The sequence below is a fragment of the Bufo bufo genome, chromosome 6 (assembly GCF_905171765.1).
Source record: "Bufo bufo chromosome 6, aBufBuf1.1, whole genome shotgun sequence".
Classification (NCBI taxonomy): Eukaryota; Metazoa; Chordata; class Amphibia; order Anura; family Bufonidae; genus Bufo; species Bufo bufo.
The window spans coordinates 264,744,084-264,769,250 of record NC_053394.1 but is presented as its reverse complement, the minus strand read 5'-3'; the positions used below and the strand labels follow the sequence as shown (position 1 = coordinate 264,769,250).

General features: G+C 40.3%; 1 protein-coding gene across 1 annotated transcript in view; it reads left to right on the top strand.

The window, feature by feature from the left end:
- Positions 1-25,167, top strand: part of LOC121004017 (pituitary homeobox 3) — an 83,335-nt gene that overhangs the window by 30,364 nt on the left and 27,804 nt on the right. Inside the window, exon 2 of the mRNA XM_040436043.1 lies at positions 24,467-24,594. Within this exon, the coding sequence (XP_040291977.1) occupies positions 24,486-24,594 (109 nt within the window). The 5' untranslated portion in view covers positions 24,467-24,485. The remainder of the gene's footprint in view (positions 1-24,466; positions 24,595-25,167) is intronic.

Sequence of the window (25,167 nt, the reverse complement as noted above, 5' to 3'; positions counted from 1 at the left end):
ACATATTAGAAAACCCAAGTAAATTTGCTCTATTGTGTGTAAGGAGCTGTATTTCCTCTATTAGCTAAAAGCAAATATCTGACTGCTGTGTTACAAAAAATGGATGGAAACACAATGAAATCCTGGTCTGCATGCTGCAGGGCTGAATCTAACCTCTGGTAATGTATGAGCATCAATGTGGGTAGGTAGATAGATAGATAGATCATAGATAGATAGATATGAGATAGATAGATAGATCATAGATAGATAGATAGATAGATAGATAGATAGATAGATAGATAGATCATAGATAGATAGATCATAGATAGATAGATAGATAGATATACAGATGATAGATAGATAGATAGATAGATAGATAGATAGATAGATAGATATACAGATGATAGATAGATAGATAGATAGATAGATAGATAGATAGATCATAGATAGATAGATAGATAGATAGATAGATAGATATACAGATGATAGATAGATAGATATACAGATGATAGATAGATAGATAGATAGATAGATAGATCATAGATAGATAGATAGCTATACAGATTATAGATAGATATACAGATTATAGATAGATATACACATTATAGATAGATATACAGATGATAGATAGATATATAGATAATAGATAGACAGACAGATGATAGACAGATAGATAGATGATAGATATACAGATTATAGATAGATATACAGACGATAGATAGATAGATAGATCATAGATAGATAGATAGATAGATAAATGATAGATAGATCATAGATAGATAGCTATACATATTATAGATAGATATACAGATGATAGATAGATAATAGATAGATAGACAGACAGATAGACAGACAGACGATAAATATACACATTATAGATAAATATACACATTATAGATAAATATACACATTATAGATAGATATACAGATGATAGATATACAGATGATAGATAGGTAATAGAAGAAAGAGGATGGCAGCACTCCAATATTGGAGCAATGTCTCAGCTCTCACATAGGTCTATGAATCTTGTGTAAAATGTAGACAGTGTAAACTTAGGCAGTGGTAGAGTACGGCTACCTGTAGTGGATTTTCCAATGTGGAATTTTTGCAGTGTTTCTGCAGCGGAAATTCCACTGCAGATTTGTTGCAAAATTTGCTGCAGATTTGGTATGGGATTGTAAAGGGTGAAATCCATGATGGATATCCGTAGCATAAATTGACGTACTGTGGATTTCAAAATCGGACCACAAGTCAATTTACGTTGCAGATATTTTCCTCAGAGTTTGCGGTCTGCAAATTGCGGAACAAAACGGACGGCCCTTTATAGAAATGCCTATTCTTGTCTGCAAAACGGACAAGAATAGGACATGACTCATAATTTTTGCAGGGCCATGGAACAGAGCAACGGATGCGGACAGCACACAGAGTGCTGTCCGCATCTTTTGCGGCCCCATTGAAGTAAAAGGGTCCGAGCCCGAGCCGCAAAAAATGCGGCTCGGATGCAGAACCAAACCACGGTCGTGTGAATGAGCCCTTTGCATGACATTTCTTAAGATCTCACTCAATTGCTGATACTTAAAATGCTGTAAAGTCCACAGTGGCAAATCTGCAGTGTATCCAGCCCATGTGGCTATATCTTCAAGATGCGCCACATTTATCAGTCAGGCTGGAGGATAAATTTGCATGGCTAGACTACTTGCCTAACTTTATACCAACTGTTGGTTGGCTTACTTTGTGACAAAATGTTGATGCCCCAATTCCTGTGAAGTCATGCCACACAATGAATTATTCTTTTTGGCTTGCTTTGATGAGATGCATCAAATTGGGCCAAAAATGCAACAAATTTTGACGCAAATTAGGTCAGAATTCAGTTGCAGCCACAGTAGTAAATATGGGCTATTTGGCATTTAACAATTGTATGGAAGTTTTGTAGAAAAACTGTATGCCCTTTTTTGTCTCAACTGGTATTTCAAGTTCATGGATCTTTCAAGAAGATAGAATGTTCTGAGAAAACGTAGTCTTATAGGATAGGAAGCCTACCACTGACAGCTTGATCACTGAGAATTTGTTTTTTGCAAAAACATAGTATTTCTAGCAGCATTTTTCTGTGCTTTTTTTGCTGTGAAAAAGCAGACATGCAAATGTTACAGGACAATAGTAAAATACAAAATGTCCTACAAACATTGGCCCCCGTTTACTAATGTGCATTCACCTAGATTTTGACATAAATGATTCCAAAATGCAGAAATTATTTGTCAAGGGGTCATGGCTTAATGTAAGATGTGGCTTCAGGGAAAGAAGCATGGCCTAGTACGTGCCATTTTGTGCCAAAATTGCAGCACAATTCTGACATAAAGCTCTGTCTTAGCCTACATGCACACGAACGTTTGTGTTTTGCGGTCCGCAAATTGCAGATCCGCCCCAAAAAACGGATGACGTCCGTATGGCATCCTTTTTTTTGCGGTTCCATTGAAACAATGCCTATCCATGTCCACAAAACAGACAAGAATAGGACATGTTCTATTTTTTTGCGCGGCTATGCAACAGAGCAACGGATGCGGACAGCACACGGAGTGCTGTCTGCATCTTTTACGGCCCCATTGAAGTGAAAAAGTCCGCCCCCGAGCCGCAAATAATGCATCTCGGATGCAGAACCAAACCACGTTCGTGTGCATGTAGGCTTAACGAAGCCAACCCATGGTTGGTATAAACTTAGACAGAAGTGTCTATCTCTGCACCAGATATCTCATCCAGCCGAACCACTGTGATAAATCTGTCTAACTTTACACCATCTACAGGATTAGTAAATCTGCCCCACAGAGCAGCCGGATTATTATTAACACCGGTCCTTTCACAAATGTAGCAATTTTTTTAATAAATTTCTCATGCACACAGCCGTCTTCCAGCGTTATTTTGTGTGTAGAGTTAATAGGGCAGCCAAAGAGATGCATATGGCTTTAACTGTATCTCCCTATGCTTCCATCTTCATTGCTGGCCATATCTATGGAGGTATTTTTCCATAAAAGAAGCATAGGTTCTTGTAGTATATTGCTGCATACATATGTTACACGCTCTCGTGGGCTCTGTAGCTCTATACTAGGGAGCCATATGGCCTCCGTGCGCAGCTTTACTGGTGGAGCTGTGTGCACGGGAGCTTACAGGAGTGATTTTAGGGGAGAATATATATCCTTTCAGACTACAGTCACTCAAGTGAAAAACATAAAAAAAATGTTTTTTAAGAACAATGGGGTTATTCACGTGGCAGTTTTTTTTACAGCCAGTGAATAACACGTAAAAAAAATTGAATTTGTTCTATTTTGTCCATGGATCGACAGCCCCCATACAATTGAAGGGGACCGTTTTTAACATCCATTTTTCAGAAAGTCAGCAGTAAAAAAAAAGTCTGTTAAAAACTGACAATTTATCCACTTTCAGCAGACAGGTAAATATAGCCTAATTCTAAGTATACTGCTGCAATTCAGGTAGTACCAGCGGTGGGGCTGTGACAAAAAAATTCTAATCACTGATAGACTTTATAGGTGGATATATAAAGAAAGCAGAAGAATGATATAATTTGGCTAGAGTCATGTTATTTTTTTGGTTAATTTTTTTAAAAACTATTTTATGACACGTATGAACTCCCATGCATCCGTTACAGTTTCCGAGGCTTGACTTTTGGTTTGTCTTGTGTAAAACTGAGTCCATTTTACATCAGCAGGACAAGCCCTATAACAACTGGCACTCATTATGAGGCGCAAATATGTCCGAAATTCAGCTGCTCACTGGATGTCCATTTATAACAATAAAGAGGAGCAAACCCTCAACATCTGCTTCCCAGTGCAGGTAGGTCAGGCGCTGGCTCAGTGAGTTCAATCCATTTATCTTGTGATCAGTCAGTGTTATCTTAACTGCGGCCTGTTCTTGAGGATCACTGAGCTAATGCAGAGTCATCCAGTAACCCCGGGTCAGCAGCCAGATAATCATCTAGACCTGGTGTTTCCAATCCAGTCTCATATTTTTTTTTTTTACCAACTTGGGTGTAATGGAATGACTGGATGATTATCTCACCCGCTGACATCTATGAGAATATTAGCTGGATTATAGAGAGCTCTATAATGGACCCGTGTGCAGCTTTAACCCCTCGCCCCGCACTACTGTGCCCAGTATAAGGACTGGATCCAGGGTGGCTGACAAGTCATGTCAGACATTCAGAAGGCACTGATCATATTATATACAAGAGGCATAACCAGGGAGCGCTTGGAATTACCATACATTTTTGGGCAGGGCTCGCTTTCCAATTTCAGGTTGACAGCTGAATGTTAGACTTACGTAAATGATGCAATTACCGATTGTCACTCTTGTGCTGTGTGGGAAAAAGGAAGATGTCACCACTGTGTAAATGATCATTTCATATTATTGTTGCGTATAATGCAGGACGTACATCATAGCTGTCATCTATGGACAAAGGAATGTGTTGGTGTTGATACAGAAGTATATATCTAAAGAAAAAGCCTACTTTGGCTCACATCCATATACTTGGACGGTGGGCATATGGCTTTTAATAAATTTAGTTGGACTTACTCCAATGCATTCTGGTTCAAGACTGGCATAGGAATTGCCAGTCTTAAAGGGCATCTGTCAGCAGATTTGTACCTATGATGACCTGTTACATGTGCACTTGGCAGCTGAAGACATCTGTGTTGGTCCCATGTACATATGTGCCCGCATTGCTGAGAAAAATGACGTTTTTCAGCCTCTAGGAGCAAGGGAGGTGTTGCCATTACACCTAGAGGCTCCACTCTCTGCCGTATCCTCTCCACTTTGATTGACAGGGCCAGGCAGTGAAAACATTATCACTGCCTGGCCCTATAAAAGTGCAGAGGGTACGGCAGTTGCAGAGAGAGCTGAGCCTCTAGATCAGGGGTGCACAACCTGCGGCCCGGTGGCCACATGCGGCCCTCGATATCATTCTGTGCGGCTCTCAACCATCTAGTGACAGACATGTATGTCTATGTCTTGTGGCTGCTCACATGCATTTTTCATGTATTCTCCCATTAGATGAGAGTCCTGGATGTGTAAGCAGACATTTATGGCGTATACTGTATGTACAATATGCAATAAATACAGTATATCAGTTGGTAATACCCCTTTAACTTTTATTTTCGGCCCATGGGGTTCCTTCAGTCTGACAATGTGGCCCCCAACCAGAAAAGATTGTGTACCCCTGCTCTAGATGTAATAGTAACGCCCCGCTGCTCCAAGAGGCTCATTTCCATATATTAAAACTTCATTTTTCTCAACAATGCAGGCACATATCATCATTGGACCAACACATGATGTCTTCAACTCCACACATGTAACAGGCAGCCAGTTTCATAGGGTACAAATTCAATGACAGACGTCCTTTAAAGGGAACCTGTCACCTAGAAAACCATATTAAACTGCCAGCATTACCTTATAGAAGTCTGTAGATTAATTCCAAAGTTGTTTTTGTCCTGGAAAAAGACTTTAATTCCCCTGCCCACATTATATTAATTAGGGTCTCAACCTCAAGGGGACAGTGGCTTTCTTGCTTGAAGTCAAGCTTGCCATGCCTTCTTTCCTGCCCCTTAGCGTTTGTTTGGTAGAAGTTCTAATTCCTATCATGTCAGACGCAAGATCTAAATCTCACGCATAAACCATGTCCCTGTCATCCCCGCTGCTGTGAGCTATTTTTCAGCGGCTCAGTGCGCAGGCACAGGCTTGGGTGCGCGAGTACGCCACTAACATTCCCGCTCATCTACGTCAAATATGCATGAATGTTTAGTGGTGCGAGCCTGTGACTGCGCACTGAGCCGCTAAAAAGTAGCCCACAATGGCGGAGAACAATAAGCAGGCTCGGTAATGACGTGGACACAGCATACGCGTGAGATTTAGATCTTGCGTCAGACATTATAGGAATGAGAACTTCTATCAATCATTGGGGGCATTTTACTGTGTGGGGACATTCAGGGGGATATAACTACTGTGTGGAGACACTAAGGGAACATTCTACTGTATGGGGGCAATAATAAGGCATAACTATTATGTAGGGGCACTAAGGGGGAATAACTTCTGTGTGTGGGGCACAAAGGAGACTGGCTGTTTACATAGTAAAAACAGGTCAGGAGAGTCCAAACTGAAAAAAGGTAAGCAACTACATGAGGCTATCTGTTAAAAAGCATAGTAATCCCGAGAAGCCCCTTAAATTTGGTTCTTATACCTGTTAGTCCCCCATCTATGGACCCTGTTTGCATCACAATCCTGGTCCCTGGTACACCAACCAGGCTTAGTTCTGTGAATGTCATGAACTGCAGTACCTTTTTCCTATGTCATAATTTTTTTTTAAACTCAATAAAAATATTGTTAACCCCTTAATGACAAGGCCTGAAAAGGCCTTAATAACCAGCAAAATTTGTTTGGCGCTGTTCAGGGATACATATAAATGACAATGTAATTTAGATGATTTTTCCTGTGGTAATATAGAACAAAAACCTATGTTTTTATGTATTTTTTATGCTGTTCATTTTTCAAACTAAGTACCTGATAAATGAAATATTCAGGTCATTACAATCGTGTGGATGTCTAATATGTGTTGTTTTAGTTTTTTATGCACGGTAAAATGTATTTTATAGTTTTTTTATTACATTATTTATAAAAAAAATAATAATTTCTATTTCATACATTTATTTCAAACCTATGTATTAGCATACTCCTGAATGCTTATACAGTATACTCTATAAGCAGACTTACTAAACAGGAAGCCCTGGGGTCCAGCTGACTCTCCCAGTCTCCAGTTGGGTCTTTGATCATACTGTGGTATGGACTGTCACAATCAAAGGGTTAACAGTTAAAATCGGAACTTCCTCTGACCCTGGCTGTGAAGTAGGCACCTGCCCTAAGAACCTGAGCTGTTCATAACAGCTCGTTCTTTGTGCAGGAACACTCCTGATGCCAGAAACCCCCCTCTACTGCAGCAATGCCAAAAAATGTTACTGCATACTGAGGAACTGCACTATCTGCTGTTAAAAAACAGTGGGCAGTCAGTAACAGGTTAAGGGCTGTACTATGACTCTCCTATAGATTTGCTTTAAAATTTGGACCATTTTGTGTCTTTAAAATGATGATAAATTTGATGAATATTGTCGGCTATGTCCTCTCCTGGTTAATCCCATGCTATGTCATGGTATTTGTCATATCATTTTTAATGCATCACCTTGTTTGTTGCCTCTGTTTTGCCCTTGTTTGGCACCTTTTTTTATGTATCTTTATGCTGCCTTCGCACATACTATATATTTTCACTGATTGATTTGTTGCCTATTCAGGCACTTTAGCACACATTATAACATTTACATTGGATTTGTATCTTTTATTATCCTTTTGGGACTTCAGTGTTTCTCCAGATATAATATGGCATACCCTACATGATGATGTACTTGTCCTGATCTGTGAATGTTTTTAATTGTTTGGTCTTTGCTATTAATAATATTAATAATAATCTTTATGCAGCACCACTTTATTCCGCAGCTCTTTACAATTCAGAGGGGCGTTTTACAATACTATTATTAAAGCTTATATTTGATCATAGAGCTTTGGGGTCTTTTACAATGCCCAACTCCTATTGTCATCCTTATGGTTGCTTGTTCTTCGGGCTTTGTTAGTTTGCTTCCTCATACTGTTATTGGTGAAGTCTAATCTTTGCAAACATTATTGCATTCCATAGGCATGTTCAGAGTTTAGGTAGATATGCAACCATGGTGGTAAGCATTTCTTCCTGGCTGTATTATAAATGATTGCATATATCACTTCCTTTGACTAATATATGAACTTTTGCTCTTACTGGTTCGCCTGCATTGAAAATCCACTGCTTTGTCTCACACGATGCCGGGTGACTGCGAAAGATTTGCTCCGACATGGGAGTAGATGGAAGACGCCACTAAGCGAGAACGCTCCTTCACCCCCCTCCTCCACCTCTTTCTGAATATTAATGTCACTTGGCAGATTGGATAATTATGTGACTGGGAATTGAATGAAGCTGGTTATTAGATGCTGCATATCTAGTCTGTGTAAGATGTTAAAGTAAGAGCGGTTCAGGACCTGTTATATGGCTGAGTGTCTATAATGAAATGGTCTCATCGCAAATGTAGCAAAAGTGAAAAAAGAAATGTTTGATGAACGACGGCAGAAGAAATTCTATGATCAAATATTATTTTTGAATATTAACAAAATTAAAAATGATATTGAAAATGGGAGTACACACCTGATCATTTAATTATATATATATATATATATGTGTATATTCTGCAAATTAATATTATAGTGTCCGTATTAGTGGAAGCAATATAAATTTTATTGCAAATTTTACGGTTTAACTTGCCCAATGTCCATGGGCTAAAGTTTATCCGTTCATATAGGCAAACATGACGATAGGACAAGTGGTTACGTTAGACGGTACCTATGGTTCTACATTACTATCATATTTTCCCACTTAATAGAAATAAAGCAGGTACGAGGTCCCTGTCATAAAGGGCTTACTATATAAACCAATTGTTGTGAACATACAGAGGAATATGGGAATAAGCAAATTATGCTGTCATCACTGTTGACAGAGATATGACATAAATCTAGTGGAATGGGACATAATCCGCACAGCAAACAGGGGTGTTTAAGTATGATTTATGGAGTATGATTGATACATAGGAGGCTGAGTGAATTCCATAGGTGGTTTGTAGTAAAGGAGAAAAGATTAAAATGTCAGAGAAGGAGCAATACTATAGAGAGAAGGAGCTCCTGGCTGCATTCACACCAGCATTTGTCTTTTTGATTTGTTTTTTAAACTTGTTTTGTCCTTTTTGATGGATTCTATTAGTTTCTATTTCAAGTAAAAATTTAAAATTTTATATTTTGTATCAGTTCATTCTGGATCTGACTTTGAAAAGAAATCCTACATTGTTGAATCCTGAAAACAGAAGCAGCTCTGGTATTATTTTATACATCGATTGTTCAATCTATTTAGATCGCATGTATAAAAACATACAAACAGAAAAGCACAACGACGCGGGTGTGACTGTGAGTTTAATAACGGATGTATATTCCTGTAACCGTGACATGCATAAGATTGGGCTCACAAATAAAGAGATGGAAGAAGAGGTTATCAATTAAACAGAAAAAATGTAAAACTTCATAAAGGGCATATTGGACAATTTTATAGATATTATTTTTTTTTAGGAAAGACACAGTTCTGTTAAGACTTTTTTAACAGAAAGCTGCATAATTTTATTTATTTTTTTACATTAAATGTTTACCTCATTTAAGTCCTTAGGATAGAACTGACAAATCTGGAGCATGCTATGATGTACAAGAACATAAAGTGCTCCACAAACCTGCAATGTGTGAATTTCATAAATGAAGGCTGCAGTTGACAAAACACATGACACATGAGTTCTATGCAACATGCATACATAACATGATACCCATATTGCAACATTTTATTAAAGGGGTTGTCTCACTCCAGCAAATGGCCTTTATCATGTAGAGAAAGTTAATATAAGCCACTTACTAATGTATTCTGATTGTCCATATTGCCTCCTTTGCTGACTTGATTCATTTTTCCATTGCATTATACACTGCTTGTTTCCAGGGGTTGTGACCACCCTGTAACTACACTATAGTGTGCAAGCACGAGCTCTGCTGCTGGATTGCAGGGTGGTCATAACAATGGAAATAAGAAGCGTATAATGCAATGAAAAAATAAATCAAGCCAGCGAAGGAAGCAATATGGACAAATACATTAGTAACTGCCTTGTATTAACTTTCTCTACATAATTAATACCATTTGCTGAAGTGAGACAACCCCTTTAAGACACACACAGAGGATTATTCTCACCTATTCCTATATCCCTGGGGAAAAGAATGTGCCATGTCCTGTTGCATGCTGTATTATGTAGGTATTCTCTTCAATAAGTTACCACCCTGCCCCACACAGAGTACCTATAGCTCTAAAATATGAACCCGAACCTTAGGCCTCTTGCACACAAATGTATTTTTATTCAGTGTCCGGACTGTATATGGAACCATTCATTTCAATGGGTCCGCAAAAAAACTGGAAGGTACTCCGTGTGCATTCCATTTCTGTATTTCTGTTCCTCAAACAAATAGAACATGTCCTATTATTGTCCACATTACGGACAAGGATAGGACTGTTCTATTAGGGGCCAGCTGTTCCGTTCCGCAAAATAAGAAATTTACACGGATGTCATCCGTATTTTTTGCGGATCCGTTTTTTGCAAGAGGCCTTAAGGCTGGTTTTAGGGTAGTGAACATATAGAAAAATGCATAAAAAAGGAAAATAATCTTTGTTGTCGTGCATTTCCCTATTGACCTACAGCCAACATCTGAAAAAAAAAAACACTGGAAAACACTAAGAAAAATTCTGCAATAAAGTTGTGTGTGAAACCACCCTATGGCCACTTTCACACATTCAGTATTTGTAAATCAAAATGAGGAGCAGATCCGAAAGACATAATTTTTGTCTATAGATTCCACTCCTGCTTTTGGCTTACAAATACTGATGAAAAATACTGACCATGTGAAAGTGGTGAAAGGCCGCCTGACACAAAATAGGTTTGGTGTTTTTTTACTGCTAAAAAAGTTCCACCGTGGCCTCCTCAATCAGCTGATCGGCAGGGGTCCTGGGTGTCGTATCCCCACTTATCAGACACTGATGACCTATTCTGTGGATAGGTCATAAGTATAAAACAATCAGAAAGCCTTTTTAATATATGTGGGTTTAATATGACTTGTCTGTACATTTTACTAATCTTAGTCCTTAAACCTGGAAGAAAGTTTATCTGATAATTCAAAAAGTCTGTTTCCAATGCAGAATGACTTGATAATTTAGAATTTTGAAGAAAACTGAACAGAAAGAACCAAAACTAAATGTTTTAAATTGGGATTTTATCTTCTCTTCCTTTAATCTTACAAATACATTTCTATACTTTTATATGACCATTCAGTGATCCAGAACTCCTGATAATCCAATGAACCCCTGAATTGTATAAATGAAGATTATTATTATCATTATTAATACCCACCATATCCTATTAATGCAGTTAAAATCATAACATTTTCATTTTTTTTGACAGAGCTGCTTGATCTTTTTGGAGTTGTTTTTTTTACTATCTTTATGGGTTACATATACAAGTTAGAAACATAGAAGAATGATGGCAGAAAGAAGACATGGTCTATCTAGTCTGCCCTTATTTTTTTCCTCTGAGGAATTAGTGTCAGAATTTGTAATGCCCTAGATTATCATAAACATTCCGTAATATTTCCTTAAAGGAGTATTCCGGTTAGAATAAGATCCTTTATTCAACTACCGGGACCAAGTTAAGTATGCGCACTGCTATTTCATTCATCTGTAAGGGACTGTTGGAGATAGCAGAGTACAACGCTCAACTATCCCTGGCAGTCCCATAAACTTAGAATGGTGCAGTGGTGCACATGCTTGACCCTCTCTCCATTCAAACGAGAGGACAGTGCACACTCGTTCTTGTGATCGGTAGGAGTCCCAGTGGTCGGATAGGTGATTTTGTTCTAACCAGAGAATACCTATTTAGTGTGGATACATAAACATTGTTTTGCAGTTTTTTCATGGTATTTTTCACACTAGTTTTTCACTGCATTTTTAGGTCAAAAACACAGCGAGCAGATGTTACTTTATAGTCTATAGTAAAATACAGAAAACACTAGATACTAATCACTTTTTGGTTTTTGGTATATTTTTGTTGTTTTAGGGTTTGTGGGTTGTTTTTGAAATGCAGCATGCTCCAGGTATGGTGGATTTCTGGTGTTTTCTCTATAAGTCAGAAAAATCAGATATGAAACATTTGTAAAAAATTGTCTCTTAAACTCTGCATTATTTACAGATGTTTAAAATTGGTAAAATATTACTGGGGTCGTTTATCAAACTGGTATAAAGTGGTGTAAAGTAGAACTGGCTAAGTTGTCCATAGCAACCAATCAGATTCCACCTCTAATGTTTTGACAGATCTTTTGGAAAATGAAAGGTGGAATCTGATTGATTGCTATTGGTTACAACTAAGCCAGTTCTACTTAACACCAGTTTGATAAATGACACCATATGTGTGTGAGTAAAGAGTTCTAAGTTTTTGGTGTTGTTTTTTGATGCAGTTGATTCAGGAAGTAAGGAAAAGTATAAATGAAAACCTGATACTTCTCTCTTTTGTATCTACTCCTGTGTTTGCCTCAAAAACATCAAAAACTGAAGGTGTGAAAACCACAGCAGTTTTTGATGTAGTTTTTTGAGCCAGAAGTGGATCCAGCAGGAAAGAGGAGTATAAGTCTATAACCCTTTCTAATTCCCTTTCCTTTTGAATCCACTTCTGGCTTTGGCCTGCATGAAAAACTCTCATATAATTTATGTGATAAAGGTTAAATTTGATGGACTTATGTCTTTTTTTAACCTATGTAACTATGTAACAATCGGTGCCCCCCAAAAAATAAAAAAAATATAAAAAAATACAACGCCAAATGTGAAACCAACCTATGAAATATTCTACTTTCTATTGTGCTGCAGACCGGTCCTGTTTGGAAAGACTTTGGTCCATGAGGTTCTAAGGTTGGCTTTGAATCACTTTCAGCAGTGGAAAGCAAATAGACGTCTAGGGAAACATCAGGGAATGCAGGCGATAGACCAGGTATCCTGAACGTGGTGTAAAATCAGTCTTGACTTTTGGTGCTTGAGGATCCACGGCTTGCCGTTTGTAGTTAGGTCATGTGTCATAATATTTGCTCATTTGCTTATTAATTATGCAATTGGATGGGAAATGTGTTGAGGATTTATTCTTTATATGTTTTAGGCCAGTTTCACCCGAGCGTGTTCACTGCATGAAACACGCTCCGTGTGGGAACGTGAATTCCCACAGTGAACGTTGCTCCATTGACTGGACCGCACGGCATTATAATGATTTATAATGGTGTGTCTCTGTCTGAACTCCACTATAATTATTTGTACTCACGTAATGATGTCGGGCAGCGACACACAGCATTATAAATCATTAGAATGCCATGCAGTCCGGTCAAAGAAGCAGAGTTCACTACTAGAATTCATGCTCCCACACGAAGTGAATTTCTCACAGTGAGCACGCTCGTCTGAAATTGACCTAACTCAAAAAAGGAAGAGTAAAGTAGTCAGCATGGAAATATTGTGAATTTAGCTCAGAAGCATCCACCAATGTAATGCGTGCAGAGCATTTTCTTTAATCCACTATCAATCCGCATTCAGCGCATGTGAATGGGATTTCTGTAACCCCATTCACCTGCACTGGGCAGAAAACCCTGTTGATTTTTGTCCACGCCGCGGAAAACTAATTCCATGAGAATAAGTAACGTGTGGATTAAAGGGATATTCAACCTTCTCAGTCATTTATGACTGGGATTAGAATACTAGTGTTCCTGGCAGCGACGAGGATCATTGAACTTCTGGAAGCTGGCTGTGCTATGTTGTTTCCATAACTCCCATAGAAGTGAATGCGAGCGACAGAGCATTCAGGTTTACTCATACAAAACATGCTGGTGCAGTACTACTGTGAGCAGGGGCGTAGCTATAGGGGAAGTGGCTGCTTTGGGGCCTGAACTCAGAAGGGACCCACCCCGGAGGAGGACTGAAAGATTATATTGTCAGGGCCCTCTCAACAGTATTATAAAATTACATTATATACAGAGACATTGTAGAAAAACGGATGGAACAGGTGCGAACCTTGTCTGAGAGAGTGATCTTGGGGGAGGGGGGGCATTGAAAAAATTTGCTGTGGGGCCCATTCAGTTCTAGTTATGCCACTGACTATGAGCACATAATCAGGCTATGGCCTCGTGTCTAGATTATTTTGGTGCTCAAACTAGGTATTGTACCAGTGTACTCGCTGTGAAGATACTGTGTGTGTGTCCGCTTGCAAGTAGTGAGCCTCCTTGCTGGCCATGTATACAAGACAAAAAAATCATCCATATCTGCCTATACATTGGCTGATGATTTGATATGTATGCCGACTTTGCCCTGATGGTAGATGTCAGGGTAAAGAGGGATTAGATATGTTCGTTTTCCTTTTCCTCCTTAAAATATGCACACTGTCCAAGCGGAGCGTGTATGCTCATGGTGGAGCCAGGAAAAATAGCTGTCGGCTGCACTAGCATCTAATGTCTAGGGCTGGCTTCAAGCCTTGGCAAAATCTTTTGATACTTCATGACTTTAGGGTGTCAAACTCCACGTCCACACAAAAGCAGGAAACCTCCATGATGCGGGGATACAATTCTGTTCGGTATGTTATTGTTTTAATGCAGTAAACTGTTTAAGCATCATTTTCATCTTGAAGAGTGAATTATGCCGTTATAATGATCCTACGGGGATGTTTTATCTCAGACACACTTAATACTGTTTGAACATCTCCTGGAATCACTGTAGGGAATCAATTTTTATTTCTTCTTAAATCTGGACCACAGCTCACTCCTAAAGGAAAGAAATTGTGCTTGACAGATGCAAACATATGCAAATGGCTGTAGAAGAGGTGAAATTATCATCTGCAAACATTAGGCCGAAATTCCATCTGCCACCTCCTGAAGAGGGGCTCTTAATAAATTCTAAGACAGCAAAGTGACACACATCTTAATCAAGACTTAATCCTAGGAATTAATTCTGTGTGAGTTTATGCATAATTCTAGCAGCTCTGCTTAAAAAAAAAAACAACCCATGGCAGTTTTAGTGGCAGATGGACTCTCTGGACTTCATGCAAAGGCATTAAAAGAAGATAGAGATGGGGACCCCTGAAATGTCAGACCCTGTGCACAAATACCGGGCACTGTGAAACCTTCAGCGTCTATTGCTGACTTCAAAGGTTGGACTTCCAATTATGCTGAACATGGGAACAGCATACAAATGAATGTAAAACATCAGGCAATGTCTCTGGAAAAGTCAAATCTGTAAAAAGCGAAAAGAAAATCCTTGTGTGTGTATGAGGCCTGGCCAGTGCTATGGAGAAGTTAAGAGTGGGCTTTTCGTATGGAAATCATTTCACATTTGTGAGAATAAAGGGGCAAGTTTTCTTTTTCTTTGGGGTCACTTTATAAAAACGAGTGTTTGCAGAAATGTATATGCAGTACACGGAATTACCGAAGAACCTTAAAGAGTCTTTCTCTTATGAAAGATTCCCCTTATGGCTCCATGTATAGGAGCATGTTGGCTCAGTTTGCAAAGTGGAATGGCATTGTGACTGCTTGGATTAGAGTGACGCTGTGTTCAGACCTGAGCGTACGGGATGGAGCGCTCTGTATGCGCGATTTTATGCGAGTTTACAGACGCGGCTCCGGAACAAGCGAACGCCAATTGTCGCACTTTCCCGGAAGTCTATGTACGGGAACGCGCGACAAGACGCCCCAAAGAAGCTCCTGTACTTCTTGGGGCGTCGGGCGTTTTACAGCGCGATCGTACGCGCTGTGAAACGCTCAGGTGAGAACCATTCCCATAGGGAAACATTCGTTCTTGCCTGTTGAGCGTTTTACAGCGCGTAGGAACGCGCTGTAAAACGCTCAGGTCTGGACCCAGCCTGAGGGTCTGATTCACAGACTGAGGTTTCCTCTAGGACAACTTAATTCAGCTTCTAGTGGAGAGATCGTCTCATGTACTGCATGTAACATGCTGCAGTACTTTTTATTATAATACTCCAGTTGTGTTTACCCCTTATGTCAGTATGCATTTCTTCAATAAGAGATATGGATCCAAAAGACACTCTTGTTGTGAGCGCAAGAAATATGGGATGTGGTTGAAAATATAGTATTTGGCTGGAAATATTTCCATTACACACGTATAACCTCTAGCGTCCATGGGTGTAGCTATAGCCATAGCAGCCGCAGCACTTGTTATGGGGCCCAGAAGTTTGGCCGGGTAGTGGTGGTGGTGGTGGGGGGGGCTAATAGATGCCAAAATATTGTACCTTTTTATGGGGAATAGCAATATGGTGTCTCTTTGCTACAATGTGGTTTTCCAGATATATTGTACTATTATACATATCTTAAATTTTTGCTTCTTATCCTGTGGTTTTCATTTTCTTACACTAGGTGGGGGGGCCCCATCTTATTTGCCCTATGAATTATATTTATGCCTCGGCTAACATATGTTATCAAAAGCTAAGTCCAATACTAAGCTTTATAAAGCCTCCTGCACATGACCGTATTTTTGGTCTGTGTACGATCTGGAAAAAAAATGCCATTCATTTCTATGGGGCAACAAAAAATGCAGACAGCACACTTATGTGTTCCATGTGCTGTTCACATCTGTGTGGCTGTGCCGCAAATGATAGAAAATGTTCTATTCCTGTCTATTTTGCGGATAAGAATAGGCATTTTTACAATACGGGCTGAGGAAAGTGTGGGATGCACACTGCCAGTATCTGTATGTTGCGGATCTGCTGTTTGCAGACTAAGACAAATGGAATGCATTGATTAATGGGAATCCGTGACCAGGACAGTCCTCTTTAGGGCTTATGCACATGGCAGAGGCCATATCCCTCCCCTGCATGCCCTCCATGGACAGTTGTACAGACTCTTTTAGGCTCTGTATGTAGGGCGATATTCTACCCTAAGAGCAATGCCTCTAGGGGAGTGCATTGCTACATATGACATCTGATTGAACATGCCACAATCTTTTTTACAGATTTCAATAAAATTCATCAGAAAAAAAATTCTATATGCCTTTGTATGAAATAAAAGTCATACAGTGCTGTAAAGCCCCATACACCTGTATGGATGCTGTATTACAGCTATCTGCAAATTGTTGCCTCTATACAATTTATTAGATTTTCTGCACAAAGTGTATCATTAAAGGGGTTGTCCGGGTTCAGAGCTGAACCCGGACATACCCTTATTTTCACCCAGACAGCCTCCCTGAGGCTAGCATCGGAGCATGCTCCGATGCGCTCCCTTGCCCTGCGCTAACTCGCGCAGGGCACAGGCTTTTTTGTTTATCATAACACACTGCCGGGCAGAAACTTCCTCCCGGCAGTGTGTTCGGTGACTTCACCGGCTCTGATGGGCGGGCTTTAGCGCTGCCCTAGCCGTTTTACTGGCTAGGGCAGCGCTAAAGCCCGCCCATCAGTGCCGGTGACGTCACCGGGTTCCTGTCAGCCCCATGGAGAGCCCCGGTACGTCACCTGAACTCCTAAAAATGCCTTTGCCTGCACGATTTAGCGTAGGGAAAAGTAGAGCATCGGAGCTTGAACTGCTCCAATGCTCAAGTCAGGGGGGCTGCCTGGGTGAAAATGGGGGTATATCCGGGTTCAGCTCTGAACCCGGACAACCCCTTTAATACTGTACCCTGCTGAATGGCGCTCCAAATCCAGTCAGTATTTCTTACACCATGTTAGTTTTAAAGATTTAAAGTATGCCCTATATGTGCATTAATAGGCCTCATAGCAAAAAAGTGAAATGCTTTCCATACCAGTGATACATTGCTTTTTAACCCACATCCCTTTAAAGGTGCAGTGTGAGGACATTATAAAATAACAACTTGAATGTCCTCAAGTGCACCAGTAAAGTTCCTGACCTTCATTCCTTGCACTGCTCAATCTTTGGCATGCTCTGACATCTGAAATTAATAGACAGTATCCAAGCAACTTAGATAGACTGAAAAATACTAGTAAACTGTCCGAAAACAGAACAAACTAGACAAAATAGAGAGAAATTAATGTATTAAAGAAGTTGTATAGGAGTGAATGTATGGTAATGCCACACTGGCCCAAGCCTGAGACCATAGAGATGCCCAGGCTAATCCTCATAAGGCCTCATGCACACGGCCGTTGCCCAGCAGGTCCGCAATATGTGGGCACCGGCCACGTTCTCCCCGCATCACGGATGCGGACCCATTCACTTGAATGGGTCCGCAATCCTGAGCTGCGGAATGGAGGCACGGAACCCCACGGAACATGTTCTATTTTTTGGGGGTGCGGACGAATCACTGATCCATTCAAGTTGAATGGGTCTTGATCCATCCCTGCCGCTGCATGGATGTTGCCCGTGCATTGAGGACCGCGGTCGCCAATGCATGGAACGGCCACACAACGGCCGTGTGCATGAGGCCTAAGGGCTCATTCACATGGCTGTTGCTGTATTGCGGCACAGGGCACCGGCCATGTGAATGCTGCATCACGGATGTGGACCCATTCACTTGAATGGGCACGCAAATCCGGAGATGTGGAACAGAAGCACGGAACGGAACCCTACGGAAGTACTACAGAGTGCTTTCGTAGAGTTCCTTTCCACAAAAAGATAGAACTTGTCCTATCTTTTTGCGGAGCGGACGGATCTCGGACGCCATTCAAGTGAATGGGGTCGCGATCCGCATGTGGCATCCCCACGGTCGGTGCCTGTGCATTACGGACCGCAGCACGGGCACGGACAGAACACGTTCATATGCAAGAGGCCTAAGTCTGTGGAAGGAGTCAATCCTACCTTAAAATGTGCTAAATACTATGGGGGTAATTTATCATGAGAGGAATATTTTTTGCAGTTTTGCATGAGTCTGAGTTGGCATACTTTATGCCACATTTATCAAATGTCTCATGTTTGATAAATTTGTTTTACCCTTAAACTTAACACTTTTGAATAGAACTGCAACTTTTTTTGCAACTTTTTAAAAAGTCTCAGTGATAAATCTAATATGAAACTCATTAACATAGCTAACCACGCCCACTTTCCCCACCACTAACTGGAGTAAGTAGTGTAAAATAATCATACATCTTATGCTCAAGTGATTCCAAAAAGTTGCAAAAGCCCCATTTTGTGAATTTTTGAAGCCAGAATTCTGGCACAAAGACAGGATAAATGAGGGTCTATATGTTGGAACTATTTATTTTCCAGTACCAGTGCAGCACTCTCCATACCCCTCTCTTTCAAATGCACTGGTTTGCATCCGCAGCTTATTTTGTAGGAGGACCAGGGGACAGCAGCAGCTTAAACCCACTCATTCTACACACCTTTACTAGATTGCACAACCCCGCCAGGTGAGCAGTTCCATCACCACAGTTCACTCTATGGTGTGTTGCTCTAGGTCAACCAAAATAATGATTCAACCAAAAGAATCATTCTTTTGATTTAACCCCTTAAAGGAGTCCACAGATCAGGTGTTTTGCAGTAGCTCTAGTGCTGGAAGTAGGTGTGCATTGTATAGTGGATGGAGCTAGTTACTGCAGTGCTGCCCCCATTTACTTCAGTGTGAGCAGCGCTGCAGTACCTGGCACCGTCCACAACAATGGACAGAGATATTCCTGAACAGCTGATAGGTGCAGGTGAGGTGTGTTGGACCCTTGCTGATCAGATATTGATGACCTCTGCTAGCCACAGACGGTCAATATAAAAGGAATGGACAAACCCTTTAATGAACAGGCCTGTTTATGCCTTGATGCCAGTTTTATTTATTTTTTATTTTTTTGAATTTTTTTTTCAGTATTTTAGCATCCAGGACTTTTTCTTTTTTGTCATTGACTTTTTAAGTCCTTATATATGTAATTTTTTGTGATGTGAATATAAAAAAAGCAATTATTGTAATTTTTTTTAATTATTCACGTTTTACTCTTAGCAACTATTTTAATAGATTTTTTCAGGTTATTGTGGTTGCATGGATGCCTAATATGGGTAGGTTTTTTCTTTTTATGTAATGAATTAAAGGGATTCTGTCACCAGGATTAACGATATGTAGATATTTATATGTGACCATTAGTCTTCATGCAGGGTTTACAATGATCCCTCTGTTTATGCTCTGTGTGCCTTATATTCTTATAAAAAGCGATCTTATTCATATGTAAATCACCTCTGTCAGGAGCCCAAGGGGTTGTCCCACGATCTCCTGGAGCCCAGCCGCGCCCATCGATCCGGAGCGCAGCACCGCCTACTACTTAATTTATTCACTCCACTATCCCTGACGTCAGTTCTTCTCAGTGCCGTAATCTCGCGCAGGCGCAGTGGACACGAGTCAACTGCGCATGCGCCGGCTCCCTCTGCATGAGATTACGGCACTGAGAAGAACTGCCTACCACTTAATTTATTCTCTCCACTATCCCTGATGTCAGTTCTTCTCAGTGCCGTAATCTCACGCAGAGGGAGCCGGCGCATGCGCAGTTGACTCGTTGAAGCCAGTGGCAGTAGTCCGCATGGGCGCAGACTACAGTGTCCACTGCGCCTGCGCGAGATTACGGCACTGAGAAGAACTGACGTCAGGGATAGTGGAGTGAATAAATTAAGTGGTAGGCGGTGCTGGGCCCCAGATCGATGGGCGCGGCTGGGCTCCAGGAGATCATGGGACAACCCCTTCGGCTCCTGACAGAGGTGATTTACATATGAATAAGATCGCTTTTTATAAGAATATAAGGCACACTGAGCATAAACAGAGGGATCATTGTAAACACTGCATGAAGTCTGATGGGCACATATAAATATCTACATATCGTTAATCCTGGTGACAGAATCCCTTTACCAAGATAATTTACTTTATAACTAAATAGATGTAATTTTTTGCAAACATTTTAACATTTTTTAATTAAATGTTTTATTACATTTCTGTTTTATCACATTACTGCATTTCTGTTTTATATATTTATTTTTAATGTATTAACATACTTCTGCATGCTAATGTATTATGTTTAGTATAAAAACAGTACTGAGTTTTTTCTAGGTCACCAAGGCTGACTGTTTAGGGGTTCTCCAGTCTCAGTTCACTTCACTAGGAAATCCGGTGACCTGTTAAAATTGGGGAGTCCCCTTTGATCATGCTGCAGTTACTCTCGACTAAACGGCTAAACCTCTGATCTTGACTGTTAGAGCAGGGGCTTTGCTGACAATAGACAGGTGCACACCCATTCTAGGGTAGCACATGGTACCTGTACACAGTGTTATAGAATGAGACCCCTTAGTGACTACTGTTTAAAGGTATATTGGCAGTCATTATATGAGTTTTCCCATCTCAACATTTGTGGCATATCAATAACATATGCCTGAAATTTCAGATAGGTATTGGTACCATCCCTGGGACCCCCTCCCATCTCCAGAAAGGGCTCCCTGAAGTGAAGGGAAGCACACAACGCATGAGCAGCGTCTTCTCTATTCAATGCTATGAGAATTCTGAAAAAAGTTGAGCGAGAGTCCTTAGTTATTTTCAGAAGTCCCATATCACTGAATGGAGAGAAAGCTGTGCAAGTGCGGCCACCTCTCCATTCACCTGTATGGGACTGCCAGAAATAGCTGAGCTAGTACTCGGCTATTTTTGTAACTCCCATAGTGGTGAATAGAGCGTGGCCCTTTGAAAGGGTTGATAAACTGTTAAATAACCTGATGCCATCAGCATCCCATACCGTACTCCAGTTCTATGGAATAATGTTGCCAGATGGTAGCTTAAAAGTCAGATACCTAAGGGAACCAAACAGAATGATGTTCAGGTATGTCGTGATGTGCCTTATATTTCTTCATGCATTAAACACACCATAATATGTTGTTGGTTGGTGGGAAAATAAAACTCTTAGGCACCCAAAGAATCCTACACCAGTTAGCAGGAACACTATTTTCTGCTGGGAAGAGGCCGTCTGACCAGTTCCCAGCCAATCACAGGTTGGGCTTCCTGGTCTCCTGTTAGACACTCTAGGCCAGAGATCTGCTGGTATGGACCTACATTCTGTTATGGCAACCAGTAGAAGACTAGATGTAACTAGTATTTCATAGCTGGAAAAATAAATAGAAAAAAGTTGTTATGATATGTATCTAGTAAACATTACATTGTAGGTCTACACCTGTTTTTATTTTACCATGATGCTAATATACTACTGACTTTATATAAGATAACTGATTGGTGATGTCTTTGTGTAGAGGGAAGGCATGAACAGGCTGTTTTGCATGTTGTAAAGCAATATTTTCAACTAAAAAGTTACCTGATATTAAAGCAATTATGAAATATTCAGGGTTTTTTCTCTATGAAGAGAGGATATTTATGAAGAAACAAGAAAAAAAAACTTCTAGATCAAGTCTGGTTATTCCATATAGTAGCTTTGTTGTGGTGAAGGTGGAAAACCTAGATCTTGACAAGAAGGATGGATGAGAAATGAGATCCTAGTGCTTTGGAGAGGTGTTAACTGCCCTTGGATAAAGACATAGCCGCATCTTCAGATCTCCGTTACATATTTTGCTGATAATGTTGCTATTTCAGTCTGAATGTCACCTATAAAAGAAGAGGCCTTGCTCTCCCGGGAGAGCTCTAAATAGAAGCCCTGCTAGATAATCTTTGATTTATAGGCTAGAGAGGCTCAGGGTTTAGAGTGAGTCTGCAATCTGCCAGGGGGGTTTCCAAGCCAAAAAACCATGCACAGGGTTGGCAGTACATTGGGGAATTTATGTGTCCAGTAGCCGGGTGGAGCACAGCATTTAATAATAGTGTCTATAAATTCTTACAATTATTAGCATCTTAAATACTTGGATAATAATAATGAGCACAAGTGGATGAATTATTAAAGAATTTGCAAATATCAACAATGCAAAATGTATTCAGTAATAATATCAATAAATAAAATGTTTATCTAAAATAAAATCTGTCTGTCTATCTATCTATCTATCTATCTATCTATCTATCTATCTATCTATCTATCTATCTATCTATCTGTCTAATTTATCCGTCTGTCTATGTCACATATTTACTCTTCTCTTTCTTTTATTTCTTACTATTCTTTATTTTTAATACATTTGCATGTTGTCATTGAGTCGCAGCCAAAAATGCAGTTTGCAGAACATACCTACCAGCTCACCTTAGCTGCGCTCTTGAGTTTAAGGCACAGATACAGTATTACTATATATGTATCTATATATATATATATATACACACACACACATTTTGTTATGTTGCTGCCTTCTGCTAAAATATAAATAAATCTAAATTCAGGTTTTCCAGGTTCATTCTGCACTTAGTTCCCCATAATGACAAAGTGAAAACAGAATGTTCGAAATCTAAAAATATAATCTTGTATTATTATTATTATTACTGTTATTGTTATTTACTGGAAAGCATCATCAATCATTTATTAATCTAAAAATATTGGCAAGTATTAAAAAATTTGGTGAAATAAATTAAAATAAATAATCCAGGGGAACATGATCTTCACTTGATCTGAAGACCCTTATTGCAGTACTTAGTTGAAGCACATTTGGCAGTGATTACAGTCTCCAGTCTTCTTGGTATGATGCCACAAGGTTTGCAACCTGGATTTGGGGATTTTCTGCCATTCTTCCCTGCAGATTCTCTCAAGCTCTGTCAGGTTAGATGGGGACCGTCTGTGGACAGCCATTTTCAGATCTCTCCAGAGATGTTCGATTGGGTTCAAGTCAGGACTCTGGCTATGCCACACAAGGACATTCACATAGTTGTCCCTAAGCCACTTCTGTATTGTCTTGTGTGCTAAAAGTCACTGTCTTGTTCAAAGGTGAACCTTCAGCCCAGACAGCGGTCCAGAGCACTCTGGATCACATTTTCTTTAAGAATATCTCTGTACTTTGCTCTTTTCAACATTCCCTCAACTTTGACCAGTGTCTCTGCCCCAGGCACTGAAAAAACACCCCAACAGCATGATGCGGTCACCACCATGCTTCACTGTAGGGAAGGTATTGGGCAGTGCCTTGTTTCCTCCAGACATAACTATTAGAATTAAGAGTTCAATCCTGGTTTAATCAGACCAGAGAATCTTGTTATTCACAGTCTGAAAATCCTTTAGGTATTTTTTTTTTATTTGCAAACTCCAGGTGGGCTTTCAAGCATCTTTCACTTCTTTCTGGCCACTTTGTCCATAAATCCCAGATTAGTGGAGTGCTGCAGTGATGGTTGACCTTTTGGAAGTTTGTCAGATCTGAACTCAGGATATTTAGCCTAGCTGGAGTGACCATTGGGTTCTTGGGTCACCTCTCTTAACGATTACTTAGTTTGGAGGGGAGGCCAGCTCTATGAAAAAGTCCTAGTTGTTCCAAAATTCTTCGATTTAAGAACTATGGAGGCCACTGTGCTCTTGGGAACTTCTCCTGACCTGTGCCTCCACACAAGCATGTCTCTGCACTCTACATGAAGTTCTTTCCTCCTCATAGATCGGGTGCAGATTGATGGGGGGGGGGGGGGGGGGGGAATGGCTTTATGTATTTAATTTAGAATAAGGCTGCAACATAACAAAATGAAAAAAGTAAAACAGTCTGAAAACATGCTCACTGGCATAATGGTGGTTGCTGCTCTTCTATTATATTTTCTGCTTTATATTATCACAGTAGTAGCTTATGGTTTCAGTGAAGTTGGCAGGTAGAAGGCTTACACTTCATTTGTTTGGCATTGCTAGTTTGACTCAGTTATGTGTTATCCACTTATTACACCGATGCTCTGTTTTTTTTCAGTTGTCACTTTGTGCTCCTCATGGATTTCAACCTTCTGACTGACTCAGAGGCTCGTAGTCCTGCCCTCTCTCTCTCTGATTCTGGAACGCCACAACATGATCACAGCTGCAAAGGGCAGGAGCACAGTGGTGAGTACACTCATGGAATCTAGTGCTGTCAATTATATTCTATTATGTAAGGACATGGACATTTTGTCTGAACTGTTCTTGATCATGGCATACCCTATATAACATCCATTGTGTATATTCCATTCTGGAAGACATCATCACTGAAAAGGTGGTTCATGAGGTGAGTTGTTTGTGACATTAGTTCACAAGTAATGCTAGGAAGACTCGTCCCCGTCGCGACCTGCTATTGGTTGCCCCCACCCCTACCCTGTCGCCGGATTTTTGATCCGTGCAGCAGGGAGATGCAGTGGCAGCCATGCGGGCATCAGGAGTAATGCCGGTGCCGGGGAGCGGGGTAAGTATAACCTGTATGAGGTGCCCAGCCATTTTGGGGGGCATTATAGGGGTTGGATAACCTAGAAAACCAAGATATCGCCAAAAGGAACATAACCCTGTCACTCATGTGTGGACACATAAAAGCCACTCTACCAAATCACATAGACCACACATGTAATATAACAAAACATCATTTTATTGAAACACAATATGACAATGACAATAAACACATATATAAAATCATGCGGATAAGTACTG